Source organism: Heterodontus francisci, chromosome 6 (assembly GCF_036365525.1).
Source record: "Heterodontus francisci isolate sHetFra1 chromosome 6, sHetFra1.hap1, whole genome shotgun sequence".
Taxonomy (NCBI): domain Eukaryota; kingdom Metazoa; phylum Chordata; class Chondrichthyes; order Heterodontiformes; family Heterodontidae; genus Heterodontus; species Heterodontus francisci.
In genome coordinates, this window is record NC_090376.1 from 42,726,142 (window position 1) to 42,743,217 (window position 17,076).

The 17,076-nt window shown below is 45.1% G+C and overlaps 1 protein-coding gene across 4 annotated transcripts in view; it reads right to left on the bottom strand.

The window, feature by feature from the left end:
* LOC137371268 (microtubule-associated tumor suppressor candidate 2-like) overlaps positions 1 to 17,076 on the bottom strand; it is a 508,676-nt gene that overhangs the window by 126,728 nt on the left and 364,872 nt on the right. For all 4 annotated transcript variants that reach the window (XM_068033538.1, XM_068033540.1, XM_068033537.1 and 1 more), the window contains one exon: positions 3,309 to 3,407. In XM_068033538.1, the coding sequence (XP_067889639.1) occupies positions 3,309 to 3,407 (99 nt within the window). The remainder of the gene's footprint in view (positions 1 to 3,308; positions 3,408 to 17,076) is intronic.

A 17,076-nucleotide genomic window follows, 5' to 3' on the forward strand; every position in this document is an offset into this window, starting at 1 on the left:
GGCCTCTGTTCAAGGAAGAAGCGGAGAGCCCTCAAACCGTCCTGGTGGGGGATGGAGGTGTAGAGAGATTGGATGTCCATTGTGAAGAGGAGGCGGTTAGAGCCAGGAAACTGGAATTTGTCAAAACGAGGTAGGGTGTCAAAAGAGTCATGGATGTAGGTGGGAAGAGATTGGACCAGCGGAGAAAAGATAGAGTCAAGATAGGAAGAAATAAGTTCAGTGGGGCAGGAACAGGAAACGATGGGTCTGCCAGGACAGTCCTGTTTGTGAATTCTAGAAAGGAGGTAGAAGCGGGCTGGCTGTGGTTGCGGGACTATGAGATTGGAAGCTGTAGAGGAAAGATCTCCAGAGGAGATGAGGTCAGTGACAGTCCTGTGGCCAGTAGCTTGTTATCCAGTGGTGAGGTCATGGTCCAGGGGGAAGTAGGAAGAAGTGTCCGTGAGTTGGCGCTCAGCTTCTACAAGGTAGAGTTCGGAACGCCAGACAACAACAGCACCACCCTTGTCTGCAGCTTTGATCACAATGTCAGGGTTAGACCTGAGAGAACGGAGTGCAGCAAGTTCAGAGGGAGACAGGTTAGAATGAGGGGAGCAGAGAAATTGAGACGGCCGATATCTCGTCGACAGTTCTCAATGAAAAGATCAAGAGTGGGTAAGAGCCCAGAGGGAAGGGTCCAGGTGGAGGGAGAATGCTGGAGGCGGGTGAATGGGGTCTGCTGGTTGGGGGAAGACTGCTGGTCAAAGAAGTGAGCCCGGAGGCGAAGGCGACAGAAGAAGAGCTCAATGTCATGCCAAGCATGAAATTCTTCAGGTGGGGGCATAGGGGGATAAAACTGAATCCTTAGCGTCAGAGAGTATAGTGAATACACAGCAAGTGGTCAGTTCAGAAGGGATGGGCTCAGAGGGAAGTGAAGGGGAAGAGAAGGATCTGGAGAGGCATTAGTCCCCATCAGCTGCTGGAGCTTGCGTTCTTTAACACGTGAAAGGAAGAAAAAAAGTTTTTTGTTAATGCGTCGGATAAGATGAAGGACGGAATGAAACTGCAGAGTAGAACAGCTTTGAGATAAGGTGAGGCGGTGCTTCTGGAGAGAGAGGTCCAGTGTGTACATTTGGCGACGCATGGCACTGAGTGTAGATCTCAGGATGCAGCGAGAGCAGCAGTCCAGGGAACGTTGTATTTCTCGGAGATACCTGTAATCCTGGGTGGATTCAAAACATGAAGGATGAAACTTCAGTTGGAATCCAGGTAGAATAAGTCGGAGCTGGAGACAGTCACTGAGAAAGGAGATGTGGCTGTGAAAACGAGTTTTAGTAGACACTTTATCAAACACCAGGAAGGAAATAGAAAGCAATGAAGGTGAACAAGGCAAAATAGACAAACAAAAATCCCATCGGAGAGAAGAGCAGAACTTCTTCAAGGTAGGCATTCCTGGAAGAGAAGTGGCAGTGAATTAAACACTAAAATAAAAGCAAAATACTGCAGATGCTGGAAATCTGAAGTGCTGGAAATACTTTGAATTATGTCACCACCTCCCCTCAATTATGGTGTACACCTGCTGCAGTCAAGAAATTGAACAAATGTCCAGGCCTCTTCCAATGTTGATACTGAGTTGGTTGGTAGGTGCTCTTTAGCAATAATGGCTGGAATTTTACGGTGGCCAGAGGGGAGCCGAGCCGTCCACCAACCGAAAAGTCGGTAGCGATCCTGCCTCCGCCAGGCCTGGGGATCCAGACTGGATTTTACAGTCCCTTATTGAGGCAGGAAGTCCCGCCTAATGGAATTGCTGGCCAATCAGCAGGCTGGCAGTTCTTAGTTCCAGCAGCGCCACCAACAGCAATGGCCACTTCTGGGACTGCAACCCGACTGAAGATGTCTGGGAGCCCTGGAGAATGGGTAAGTTTTTGGGGCCTCGCTGGGCGGGATCAGTTGGGCCCCAGCAAGACAAAGGGGGTGGGGGACCTGTTGGGTGTTGGGGGCGGTTTTGGCATCAGGAGCGGCCCTCCATCAATCAGGAGGGCGCACCCCACACCCCCCCCAGGCCGTCAGAAGGCCGCCTATTTTTATCAGCCGGCTTTTCTGAGGCCTAGGCCGCCTGCCTGCCAACCGTAAAATCCCTGTGGCAGCGGAGGGAGGCCCTTATGTGGTCATTAATTGACCTAGGGCGGATGGGCCATTTCTCGCTGCCACCGCCCCGCATAAAATAGCGGCAGAGGCGGAAGCAGGTCAGGAAGTGCCCCCCAAGCCTCCCACTCCATTTTACACCCCCTCCACCTGCCCTTTCTTTGGGGGGGCGTAGAATTCCAGTCAATACCTCTACTTATTCTCCCTTTTCCCTGGAGGCTGATCAAAGGAAAAGTACAAAGGAGCTCCCTAGCTAAGTGGAAATAGATGGTTCTGCTATTATTGTGCTTTGAACAGACGACATGAACAGGTTTGCTGTGACAAAATAGTCTGACAGGGGTTTCTTTGGAAGATGAGATCAGCTTTGTGGTGAAAAGATATTTGTTGAGTTGTATTATACTTTCAATGAGGACGTCTTGCAGTGCCTTATTATGCAGCTGAGTTATGAGGATAGCTTGTATCATTGGCAGAGTTGCAGTGGTTCTTTAGCTAGATAAAACGACCTAGTTGTTTCATCCTTCCCTTATCAAGAATTCATGACCCTGAATAAGAAGGCAAAAATTCTGGTGCACAAACAGGTCACTTGAGTATCTACCACTATTTCTAATGATGAGGTTGAGTTCTGTTTCCCAAATGAGCTCTGCATTCAGTTGGCGGCAATCCAAGTAACTGGCAGAATATTCAGTGGCTGTTGTAACCTGATACCCACCAAAATATGTCTCTGATTCTCCACAGTGAGAAGCCATGAAATGAAAAGTGTAATTGGATAATCAGCTGGGAGAGAATCACATTTTTGAAATTAGATGTATTTTAATGAGATATGAGATGTATCGGGTGGGAAGACATCAACAGCGCCAATGATATAGATAATTGGACAGCTGTTGGGAAATTAAAAATGCTAATTTGATGAACAGGCAAGTGTAAACATACAGATTTACATGAGAAACTTACAGTGATTGTGTTTAATTCACCTATGCTTACAATGTTTCTACAACAAAACTCAAGAAAATTAAATTACTATACCTGCTAGGCATGTGCCTTTGTTAACAAAATGTTTTAGTTTTTACAACTAAACATTTTAAACCTCAAAAAACTTGCTGAACTCAAGTGCTAAACATGTACCGCAAGTCTGCCAGATTTCCTGTTATGGTTTCATATGTTGCACAACATAAACTACAAACACATACCTGGTGGGTGAAGTTTGCTTGCAGGAGTGACAAGCCTTTTGGGTGATGAAGTCACAGCTTTTGGAATATCATGATCTTTTTGTACTTCCTTCTTCATTGCTGTTTTGGAAGTTTAACAATTTATTAGATAATATTGTTTCTACACATTTGGTAACTCAAGCCAATCATATGCAAAAATCTTTTACAAGCCAATGTCAACTCATTTTCTCAAAGAGTGGTTAACAATATGTTTAATGGAATTGCAAAGCTTTGCAAGACAGTAATTCATGCTAAATAAACACTTGTCCCATTTGAAGGTGACAACTTATGGACATGTCTCCAAAGCCTCAAAGCAATGTTTTCAACAGTTTCTGAGATCTAAATTGTACTGTAACTTTGAAATTATTAAAAATGATAAGTTATCAGAGAAATTATGATGAACTTCCAAACCCATATTTTCATGCAAATATTACCATTTTGTAAGGTTACACAGTCTGTAAGATTTATTTTTCGCCATAGAGACTTAAAACATTATTTCCAGTCTACAGGAAGGGTGATCTAATCCATTGGCTTTGTAATATTTTTGGCCAGTTCTGCTCCATTATAAGCTATCAAATGGATATTGTTATCATCACAGTCTTTTCATTCTCAAAATAGAGCAGTTCGCGGTGGCATTGCTTTCGAGTCACAGTAACAGACAGCCACTGGATGCAATCATCCAATCTTCTGCTTTTGCAGAAGGCATTTTAGCACTCAGCCAAGCCAGATTCACAGAATAATGTTAAAAGTTCATAGAAAATTTTGAATATGAAATACATGATATGATTCCTTTCAGGATAAAATTCATACACTGCATTTCATAGAATTAAAGATAATAAAAGTCTGTAGCTTTTTGTTCCTTTAAAAAAAGCATGGTTAAGAAACAAAGTTGTTATCATTAGAAATACCTCGGGCCGGTTTTTCAAAACAGGGTTGGGAACCTGACGCCCAGATAATTTCTGGGTCCCGACCCCAAATCTCAACTGCATTGCTCACACAACACTATCTTGAAGTGTAAATGCCCTAATTGGGCAGAAGGTGAGCTCAGCGCACAATTAACGGTGCCGAGCGTCTCCAGGAGGTGGGAGCTGCATGCAGAGCAAGAGCGGCAAAGGTAGACGGCAGCTATGATGGGGCCTGCTGCTGCCTTGCTGAACAGAGCAGGCAGCTTCTTAGAGGGCCAGCAGCATAAAAAAATAACAGGGTCTTCAAGCATCCAAACTGAGGGTAATGTGCATGATTTGGCGCAAGATCCCCAAGGGCCTCACAATTTTCAACCTCAAAAAAAAAGTTTCCCTTCGTCCCGGTGTGAACCCGACAGCTGTGTACCAGGCTGTCCGGGTTCAAGCAATCCCATTTGAAGTTTACAGTCCCAACCTCCCCAGCTCCGTAACATGCTCCTCTAGGGGTTTAATGGGCCATTACTTGGAGGTGAATGGGTTACCGTTCCCGCAACCCCCATCCCTCACTTTAAAAACTGGAGTTATCAGGACCAGCGACATCCTCCAGGACCATGATTTTTAAATTGTGTCCACACCCAATCCTGACCCTGCCGGCATTTGAAAGTCCAGCCTCTAGTCCTGATAGTGGTAGCAACTGATGAACTATATCTACAGTACTTTGAAGAGAGTTAAAACAATGATTTCAGACATTGCTGTTTACTTCTAGAATCCCATGTTAGATTTCAGAAAATTAAATTAGGGCGAAACAAGCTCAGACAGCTTTTGATTAGTACAATTTAAGTCTGTCGAGCTTTCTCAGTCCCAGATGTGAGGAACCCGATTAAATTTGAACGTTGGAAGTGTTAGGTTCTGCAGACAGTGCTGAAGGTTTCTTAATAAGTGGATAGGCTTGTAGCTGTGGTAGCAGAATAGGGAGTTCCTTACTGGAGGATCAGAAAGACTTATTTTCAACTTTGTCAGTTGAAGTTGGTTGGCCACATTGGACACAATGGAGAGAATTTTTTAACCCCAGAAAACGGGTGGAAGAGTTGGTTAGAGTGTTAAAAGCCTGAATTCCAACCCCAACCTGCTTCCAACCCAGCCACTTCTGGTTTTGAAGGAGGCGGAATGGGGCAGGAGGCGAGGGGGCAGTGTCAGGCAGCCATCTCACTCCCAGGAGGCAGGTTGGCATTTTAAATATTATGTTGAGGCTGAATATTATGCAGCGTGCCTGCCTGGCCAACACCCTTTGTTGTCAGACACCCTTTCCTGACCTGTCTGATCTCCCCCCACCCCCCCCCCGACCTCCCAAACTGATCTTCCCCCCCCCCCCCCCCTCCACCACATCTAGGCCGACTTCCACTTCCAGGCCTCCAACCTCCCCTCAGCCCACTGACCTCCCCTCAGCCCACTGACCTATGGCTCCTCCCACCAGAGACCTCCCATCTCCCTCCCCACCAAGGCCTCCGACCTCTTTCCCCACCCTAAGGCCTCCAATCTCCCTCTGCCACAGGTCACCGAGCTCCCCCCCAGGCCTCTGATCTCCCAAGGCTTTGATCTGCCTCCCACCATCACCACCAACAACACTCCCATCACCCCACCCCATGCCTCTGATTCCTTAGGCCTCTGTTAGAACCTGCCCCTCCCCACCCCATATTGATCTACAGACCAGGTGCAGACCTACCTGGTCCTGCGGCCTCCTTTGGACTGCTCCCAGCCCGACTGGAGGTCAAACCCATCAATCAGGCTGGCTTGTGGGCAGGGAACCTGTCAGTAACGTCACATGCACACCATGGAGTTAAAACGACTTCCTGGTTTCTCGTACTCTACCTGGGTCAACTCCCAACCCAGCTCCCACCAGATCAAGAACGTTAAATCTCCCCCAATTTGTCAGTTCCAACAGAGAAAGTATGGAGCTGGTAGATAAGTATCACCTTTTACAAGCAGGTAGCAGCATAAAATTAAGGAAGAATAGGAAAACAGTTACTTGATATATAAAAATTTATATGTTATATTTTTATCGAGACACCGACAGACACAGGATTGGGAACACTAGAGTCTCCATTTTATTGCAAGGGCACTTGAGATGGATTCAAAAAGTGATTCACACTCACTAACACAAAGTGCTATAATTCATTGAGGTGTTGTCCTGACTTGAAACTAATGGTACATTGTGAAAATAACTGTGATTCCAAGAAGGACTATTTGCAGTAACTAAACTTAAATGAGTGCGTTTAAAATCCACAATCTCCTATAGAGGCACATTTCTGATTTAAGTCACACTATCCCAAAGCAAACTGAATGGGTACTTCATCACTGCTAAATGAAATGCAAATCTCAGTGAGAGTCAACTCTCGGATGTTCATACACCTCATACCAACAAGCTTATCATAGGTTCCTGGCAGCAGATCACTGTCACCTGCTGGGTCAGAGGATGCTACAGAGCACAGGGAAATCTAGACAAAGCAACAGTAAGTCTGAATTGAGGTGAAAGTGTGATAATCAGCTAACGTACATTTAGATATTAGAGTTTGGAATATTGCGGAACTTGCTGTTTCAAATTTCTTTGCCATAAATTTAACAGAGGCATTAGAAGATTTAAAATAATTGTGTTACCCTCTTTAATAAAATAACTGAAAAAGGGATTCATTATTGTGTAGCGTAATTTTCTGCCTTTAATTATATATGACCAGAAGTGCTGATTTCCATTAATCTATGCGATATGCTTCACTAATTCTTATAGGCCCGACAATAAAGGATTGTTGCACCAACATTTACGATAAGCACAAAGTAATTTTCCTAAAACAGGATTCTCATTCATTTGCATTGTAATTGAACCAACACACAGCGTCCTTTTCCTATAAAATCAAACTACATCACAGTTCGCTATAAACAAGACTCCTAATACTCTGCAATTCCGTGGCCATGGAAATTGCCATGGAATTTAGTGCCCACAGGAGAATTTCTCCACAAAAATGTTTTCCTTTTATTTTCCTTATGCAGTTCTGTTGATTGTCACTATATTGGAACCAAAGCTGAATGCACCAATACCAAAACTTGATGTTCTGAATTCAAAGAGTGTGAATCTGACACTATTTATAATCTCCACTGCAACTGCCTAAATCTCATGCATTCGCACCTTGTGGATTTTCTTTTTAATGTGGCTGTAGATATCACTGGCAAGGCAAGGATTATTTCCATTCTTAGTTCATCGGAGAAGGTGGTGCTGGTGGGCCTTCTTCTTGAAGTGCTGCAGTCCATGTGGTGCAGGTGCTCACACAATAAGGGAGTTCCAGGATTTCAATGATGAAGTAATGCCAATACATCTCCAAGTCAGGATGCTAATTTGCTGCAGGCAACCTTTAGATCAGGGTTGTCCAACATATGGCCCGCGGACCAGAGTTTGGCCCACCAAGGTATTCTATCCGGCCCGCAGATGAAAACCGTACTCGGCCATTCCTCCTCCTTGTAGTGGTTTTGCACCTCAGTTTCAGTGATGTGAAATTTCTTCCAGACCGCCAAAGATTTCTATTACAATCAGCTGCCCCTGCTGTTTTCGGTGAGTGAGCGCCTGCTGGGAAATATAGTCCCCCTGCTCCTCGGTCCCGATGAATAGAACCGTATACCAGGACTACAACTCCCAGAGCACCGCGTGTCTGCACGGCGATTGGCGGTGGCCCAGTGGCGTGACCCCGGATGTTAACGAGAGGAGCAGGTCACAACATAGACAGTAGTTGTGGTCAGCCTGAGGAACCGACAGCATGCTGAGTAAAGTGAAGCTGAGCCCGAGGCTTGTGGCCTAGGCCGGGTGGAAGGGAAGGAAAGAGGGAGACAGACACCGAGAGAGAAAGAGCGACAGACAGACGGACACAAAGCGGGGGAGATTGAGAGCAAGCACAATCTCTCCTGACAGATGGAGATCTATCTAGAATACTCTGCATCGCTACATCAAGTGTGCAGGCAGACATTGTCTACTTGTGCAAGAAAAAATAATGCCAGTTAGCTCACTAAATCAGTGTTTAACATAGTAAATTAATAAATTAGTCTTCTCATTTAAAGCTTGTTCACAAAAATGTACATTTTTTTGTTGTTTTGATTAATAGTAAAGAAAATTTTTAATGTCTTTATCCTTCTGAAATTTGCTCACTGGCCCCTATGTTGGACAACATTTGAAATGTGGCCGTCATGCAAAAAGGTTGGACACCCCTGCTTTCGATATTACACACTGCAGACACCATGCAGCATCGTGGAGGGTTACAGAGAGGAGATGACGTGTCAAAAGTGTGAAATGTATTATGATTTTGTAACCCCACTGATCTCAGCTCCTTAATTAGTTATGTATACAAACTATGAAAGGCATGTGGATAAACATTCTGCAAATCAATTGGGAATTGGAAGATTGGTATCAGCAGACACCCTTACATTCAGAACATCAGGTATTGGTCACCACCTATGTAATACTCATCTGCCACTTAACACTTGGCTGGCTCTCCTTAACTACATGAAAAGTCACAGGAGACCACAAAGCAGTAAGTGGTAGCCATTACACCTTTAAACTACTGAGCATTGCATGCAAACTGCAGAAACTAAGCACAGTATGCTGTTTTTAAACAGTTTAAAATGCACATTATTTCTCCAGAAAAATCCAACATTTAAAGGAGAACTTCCACCCCTTGCTTTCACCCAGGGACAGAGTCACTTGAATAATGGGGCGGCTGTCCATGCCGACAGCAGCATAACAGAGGCACCCACACAGGTTGCCACAAGAAACTCAGAACAGTATCCACTCACTCCGAGTGGGGAGCTTAGAGTCTTGGATCAGACCAAGTAAGAAACTTTCACTTCCTTTCTCGTGTGAACAGAAGAGGCACTCTAACACCAATGGACCAAGTGATGGGGCCTTCACTAAGTCCAGAACGCACCCTTTACCTGCTCCCCGCAGATGAATATCCTGCTGGGTTGATCAGAAGCGCATCTGGTGGTAGCCCAGGAACACCCCCAGTCACGGTCACGCCCAGAATGTTGTGGAGAGTAGGCAGAAGACATCACGCTTCAAGCACCAATGATCGCAATTTTTTATACACTTACAAATGGGGAGGAAATATAGCAGATCTGAGTTCTGCCCCATTTTCAAATCTACCCAGAACACCCCCACTCGAAATGCCTCAGAATTCCTCTCCCAAAATTGCACAATTTCTGGGTTAATATGTTTAATGTTCAATTTGAAATGTCTCCAAATTGTGGATAGATTGTTGCAAAATCTACATTCCAATCTCTCAGAATCTGGATGGCGTTACCACAGAAATTGGCCTTGAGGTGTGCAAAATTCCAGGGCTTTCACTGTTAGTTCCATTGTAAATATACATATAAATAGATACATTATAAAATATAAAATATTACATGCATATAAATTAAATAAATAGCTTTGCTTTAATATACGATGCAGTTTATGACTTGTTCACTATTACAGAATGCATATAATTCACCCTCTTTACAACATGTCCTTGTATATGTCCCAATTATATATGTATGTGTATACATGAAGGCAATATTCCTGAGGTGAAGCTTGGGTGCACTAAATGTGCCACCAATGGTTTGTTTGTGTTTATTCTTGTCGCCAAATGGAAAGAAGACCCCTTTGTGCTCTCAGTATTGTTTAAAAAGACAGCCTAATGCCATTACCTAATAAAGAAACATTACAAAACATATTGGAGTACAGTTTCCACTCAGTTCCGCTGTTTTTTTGGCATAATTCATCTGAAATTAACACAAACAGCGTCAAAGGTCGTGTAATTTTAAGTGCGGCGAGTGCAAATCTGTTTTCTGTGATCTGTTGTGCTAGTTTATAAACATTGTACTCCAAGTCAGACTAGGTCACAAATCTGGCCATGAGCCCAGGATGACTCAATCACCATTGGGAGTTTCCGTTAATTGTGCTCGTTTGCGAGCCATCAAGGAGACTCTAAAAATTAAACTGGTTCTTCTGGCACTAGGACACTACCAGGGAATGCTTTTTTTTGCGATACACCATTTTCAGCTGTATTAAACCAGCTGCATCAAGTTAAACATATTGAGAAATATATTTTGAAGCCAATTTAGAAAAACAAAAATTATCTTAAAACACTGCCCAATTGCACTGGTTTATTTGACAAGTATGCAAATTAGTTTGAGCAAAAACTTGAGGAAAAAAAACTTCTCAAAATTTTAGCCACAATTTGCCCCTGGATCACCGATTGCACCCAAACAGTAAACTCTTGGCCACTAGCTTAGTTATTATAAAGACTGAAATAAAAGCAAAATACTGCAGATGCTGGAAATCTGAAATAAAAACAGAAAGTGCAGGAAATACTCAGCAGGTCAGGCAGCATCTGTGGAGAGAGAAATAGAGTTAATTTTTCAGGTTGATGACCTTTCATCAGAACTTTCATCTGACTGGCCCCAAGAACCCACCTGATTTGCTGATGAGTCCAATTAAGGTTGCCGAAGAGCTCATTGAGAGCTCGTTGAGTGACAAGCTGAGATATTGGTGGAAGTGCACAGGCTGCACGCTGGGTCACAGGCAGACCAGCTGCATCCAGGCGGCAACACAGTGAGGAACCAGTCATGGCCACCCCAGAGAATTAGGTGGGCACATAGAAGGGAGAACGCCTCAAAGGGTGACTCATCCATTGGCACACATCAGGTCTGTACAGGTTGCAGGGAGACTGTTCTACACACGCTCGGGCAGCAGGTTGTCATCTTCCTGGCATCGCGGGAGCATAAGGAGAGGGCAAGGCATCCAGACACATTTGGGAGGCCACCTGAGCCTAAGGAAGGCAGCAGCTGGCAATAGGAATGCAACACTCAGATTTCGGGTCCAGTGGCGATGAGGAACAACATCCTCTGCAGGAAGGGCAGAGTCCCAGGCCTGAGGAGGGCAGCGGAAATGGACGAGGAGCAGGAAGTAAAAGGAGCCGTAATCTTGAAGACAGAGCTACCTGGAGATGCCAGAGAACCAGAGCAGCAGGAGACTGTGACTATCCAGGCAGATGGTCACAGAGATTTGTGTCCTCTTCGTGGAAGACCTCATACCTTGCAGCACTGCTCACCATGCCCTGCCAGTAGCCATCAAAGTCACTGTGGCCTTGAACGTACTTAGCAGGTCAGGCAGCATCTATGAAGAGAAAAACAGAGTTAACGTTTCAGGTCTGTGTGACCTTTCATCAGTTCTGCAATAGGAAAAGGACTCAGTTAAATGTTAAACAAACCCCAGTGAAACACTCAGTTCTGCCTGACATGGTGGCCTCTGCTCTTGGTCACTTCTATGCACTGCTCCACTTGTGGCTTCAGAGGAGGTGGAGGCAGCCTGCTCACTTGTCTCTGCTCATGTGTGAGATGCACATGGCAATCATCCATGCTGTGGAAGTGCTGAGAGGGTTGGGGGAAGCGTACCTCCAGAGGCTGCCGCACTGATGTCAATGTAGGGGCAGCCTCCATCATTGGACCTTGCTGCACAGATATTCCCTCAGTCAGAGGAGCCAAGGAGGCCACTGATGACGATGGTACCCCATGAGGGTTGGCACACTCATCTTCCTCGGTGACTGTCTCAGCCCTTGACTCGTGCTCTGGATGGCTGGAGGGGAACACCAGCTGGGCGCAACTGGCATCCTCTCCAAACATATCTGCACCACAGGTCACTGACTAGTCAATGCTATATAGCATGGCATGCATTCTTTGAGTGCACAGTTTTTGCACTCCGAGTGCTGCTACATATGGCTCTCCACTCTCAATGCTACTCTCTCAATGGAAGAGCTCATGTGTTCAAAGCCTGAGCCATGGTGGTGCATATGAACTGAATAGACTCCTCCATTCTCAACGCATAACCCTGCACTGCCTCAGGATGTGCTCCTCACCCAGTGCCACCCCATCTATGCACGCGTGAGGACCCACTGAGGTGACTGTATCTGAGCTGATGGAGGGTGCGCTTAAAAGGCGTGACACTGCTTGTTCTGAGATGTCTTCTGGCAGCGCTTAGCCAGGTGCAGACACAGGAATTTGTCTTTGCGCCTCGATGTCTGAACCTGTGGGAGACACAAGAGATCATGAGAACTGGCCTTGGAGGGCAGAAACCTTTGCAGTGCTGAGGCTTCCCAATGCACTTGAGTCTTCGGCATACTGTCAGATGGGTTTAATGCACTGCACCCCCTTCATTTATGCATTGCAGTTTCTATTCACCCTTTCCACCATGAATTCCCATCTCGCCTTCCCTGACATGCTTGTGGTCAGCGACCTTGGCGATCTCCACAGTCCCCTTTTCCATCACCGTGACAATGTGTAGTGTGGGAATCTCTCCTCCCTTCAGTGCCTTTTCATGGGCAATATGTGTCTGTTTCTCCTATGTGGACAAAATAGAGAGAGATATGGCTCTGCTGGCCTCTATGGACAATGCCAGTGGTCTAGTGAGATAGGAAGCTGCATGCATCAGTGCTGGCAAGTCCTCAACAGCACTATGGCTCTGAGCCTTGCTGAGGAGTCAGTAAGTTCCCTGGGCACACAATGTTCCCATGCTCAGGAGCACCCTCAGCTCCTCAGCTGAAATATCTGCTGCAGGTTGACTACACAGAAGCCTGTCTTGCAGGTCTGGCATTGCACTCACCTTGGCAGAGTGAAGAAGGCCATTGAACCGTTTCCTGCACTAGACCCAGCTCCTTCAGACCACACTCCATCTGCTCATGATCTCGGCGACCTCGATCCAGGCCTGCTCGGTCTATGTTTGGATAAATACCTTTGTACACTTTGGTTTGGTGTATACATGTGACCTCTGATATTATGATATGTAAATAAAGGTTTTGAACAGTAGCCATTTTATGCATCCCATGGAATATGGTGTCAGAGGTGAGTAGCCGGAATTCGAGAGAATTTTGTTAGCTGTAAGACAGCCGGCAAATGTGCAAAGCATCAGAGAATAAATACGTCCCGTGGAGTTCCAGCAGGGAAAGTTTTAGTTTAACAAAAATTCCTGTCTGCAACATTGCACAGGACATCGATAGCTAGATAAGTCATTATGGCTTCGAATTTTCTAGTCCCTGTTCCTATGGACATGAAGGGAGATTTGAAAGGGAATTGGCAATTCTTCCAGTCTCAATGGCTGAATTATGAGATTGCCACTGAGTTGGACAAGAAACCGGACAGATAAGCATAGCAACTCTGTTGTTATTGATGGGGAAGGAGTGTTACAAGTTGTATTGCACTCAAGATCATACTAAGGAAAAGCAAGACTTGAGCGATTTTGGAGGTTTTGAAGTCCCACTCTGAACCTTCTAGTAATGTTATTTATGAATGCTATGTGTTTAACACTACATCCAGGAAGAAGTGGAGAATATTGATCAATATGTGACTGTACTGAGACGTCTAGCTGAGTCTTGTGAGTTTGAGCAAGTGAAGGATGATCTCATCAGAGATAAGATTGTCTTAGGAATGAGAGACCCTGCTTTGAGAGCATGTCTGCTGAGAGGAGAAGCTTACTCTCAGGAAAACTATTGTCATGTGCAGAAGCTCGGAGGTGGCTGAAAATTATTGATGGGGGAACCGATGAGGCTGTGCACTATGATGAGGACAGTCCAAGTCTTCCAAGAACAAGTCAGTGATGAAAAGGAAGGTCAACTTTCAGAAGGGCCAGCAGAAAGGTCAAGGCCAGAGGACTGGATGTAAATACTGTGTGGGTCACCATAAGAAGGAGTGGGAAAGCAGTGCTCTAACTGCAGGAATCTGAACCACTTTGCACACAAATGTTTTGCTGGAAAGAAGAAAAACAAGCCTGTAAAGATGGTTGACAGAGAGATGTCGGGCGATGATTCTGATGAATAACTCTACACCATAGAACATGTTGGTGCTGTCAAGTCTCGAGGTAGAAAGTGGTTTGTGACTGTTGAAATTATGACTGCAGAAGGAAGGCATCAAGCTGATGTGAGGTGTCAGATAGACACTGGTTCTATGTGCAACATCATGAGCTTTGCAGAATTGTGTAAAATTGCTCAAGATGGTGACCCAAGTATGAAGCCATCGAAGGTAAAGTTGAGGCTCCATGATGGAACGATGCTCACCCCAAGAGGATAAACCAAGCTGAGAGTCCAATACAACGAGAAGAAAGAAGATCTTCAGTTCCAGATAGTGGACACCAAGCAAACTCCCCTCATCTCGGCTCGAACAAGTTAAAAGCTTGGACTGGTAACCCTCCACGTACCAGAAGAGATTTGCAGTGTTTCGCATGACACCAAGCCATTGACTGCTGAACAAATCCTGACAGATTACAAAGATGTTTCACAGGTCTTGTTTGCCTTCCTGCTGAATATCATTTCGAGTTGTAGATCAGAGTGTGAGGCCAACTCAAAATCTTGAGATGAGATTCCAGTTGCCCTCAGCTTCAGTCTGAAAGACAAAATAGAGGAGCTTGAAAAGATGGGAGTAATCAAGAAAGTGACAACTCCTACAGACTGTATTCGCAGCATGGTAGCAGTGAAATAACCTGGAAAGTTGAGAGTGTGTTTAGATCCAAAGGACCTCATGGCCTACCCAACATTATGACGAGCGACAATGCCCCTCAGTTCATGAGTGAAGAATTCAGAAGCTTCATGAACGATTGGGAAATTCAGCACTACACATCATCTCCACACTATTCCCAGTCAAGTGGAAAGGCTGAGGCAGTGGTGAAAATGGCCAAAAGGATCATTAAAAAATCTACTAGATCCGGCACAAATGTGTACAAGGCAATCTTAGAGTGGAGAAACACACCTACTGAAGACAAGTGATGTAGTCCAGTCCAGCGAATGATGTCACCCGCACCCAGACGACTCTTCCAACAGCTAAGAAACTACTGAAACCAGAAGTAGTAACAAGTGTGAGAGACAAGATCATAGTGAAACGATAGAAAATCAAATGTCTCTTTGATAAAACTGCAAAATCGCTGCCAGAGCTGAGAGTTGGATAGCCAGTCAGAGTGCAAATATTCAATGCACTCAAGAAAAACGAACCCACTTGGCAACTTGGGACTTGCATGAAGAAGTCGTCACCTCGATCATACCAGGTGAAAGTGAACAACTAAATTTATCATCACAACCACAGACATCTACACTCAACCACAAAAGCCTGATGAGACAGATCTGAGTTTGACCATCAGTCCCAGAGATCAACCGTACTCCAACCAGCGCAACAGATGAGTAGCAACACTCACCATAGCAACAACAATCACCAGAGCAGCAACAATCACCAGAGCAACAACATTCCCCAGAGAACAACAACAGCAACATCACCCAAGGAACCAGCAGACACCAGAACAACAGCCAACAACAACCTGTACATGTACCATAGAATGACATGAACGCTTTAAAGATTATGTGTGAAATGCATGTGGCAGGACAGTCAAATTTAAAAGAACAAGTAAGAACAGATTTTTTTAATGAAAAGGGGGATGTTTGGATAAATACTCTTGTACTCTTTGACTTGGCGTACACGTTTCCTCTGACATCATGATATGTAAATAAAAGCTTTGGCAGTGGCCATTTTATGCACCACATAGAACAGTCAGGGAGGGTGGCCTTCTGCTGCCATCCTCCAGAAAGAGGACATCCCTTCTCTCCCTCACTGCCTCCAGGAAGACCTCCAGGTCTGCATTAGCAAATGGAGGGACAGAGCTGCCCCAGATTCTAGCCCTCTGCCTTTCCTGTTCCATTAGTAATACAACAATTGATGCACTAAAAGCAGCCACGGTAATGGCCGCTGTGGTCTGTTTAAATCAGGTCTGCACTCTTTCAGACCCGCCTCTGTTCCTGACCCTGTTGCTGCTAATTGGCCGTCCAACCCGCACTCCAGCCAATCAATAGGCTGCCCCCGTGAAAATTGGGGCCGGTGCCTCATTCCCCCCTGGACTGGGATTGGGACCCAGAAACAGTCCCAATGCCCATTTCCCAGCCCCAGAAGGAAAATCAGGCCCAGAAAGAGAGACGCAGAGATAGAGAGACACAGAGAGAGAGAGACACACACACACACGCAAAGAGAGAATGGCAGGGGGTGGGCAGGGGTAGTGGGGGGGGGGGGGTGTGGTGGGTGGGTGGCTGGCATATTTACTTTCTGTATTACAGGGCTGTGTTCTCCTTTCTGACATAATGCGCAGTATCTTGCTTTTGTTTTCTACCAGTAACTTGTCTGTTGAAACGATGATGCTTTAAAAATCTAGGTGCAATGATACAAGAAATCACTCCAATTTTAGAATGCCTGTGAAAAATTCCAGCATATCAGAGCTGTCTTGTGAGGCCACAGGAGAAGCTTAATTTTACTGAGAAATCACGTCTCTTTGCAATAATTTCACAAGAGTTGGCTTGGCTGGTGTGGATATTGCATAAAGGGAGAAGCAGGCTCAGCTGCCATACATTCCATGATCAAATGACCTGCTAGCACTTTTGAAATAAGTTGTCTTGTTGAGACTGCTCTGATTCGTAATGGAGTGGTAGGGTCTAAAAAGTCTTATCCTCTGAAGTAATTTACAGAATTATGATGTTATCAGCACTAAAATGACAAGGAAAGGATTTGCTCTCACTGTTGAGGTATCCTTTGATACTGTTGATACACAAAGATAATGATTGTGGCAGCTATCTCTCTAGTGCAAACAGATGTAAAGGTAGTAGAGTCAATAGTGAAGCAGCTAATTACCTTCACTCGTCATGGACAATTGATTTAGCACTTCAAACAGCAATGATTTTAGCAATTCCTATAGAAGTGCTGGCTTTAATGTGATTCTGGACAGTGCAGTGGGATGAAGAGATACATTTCACAGC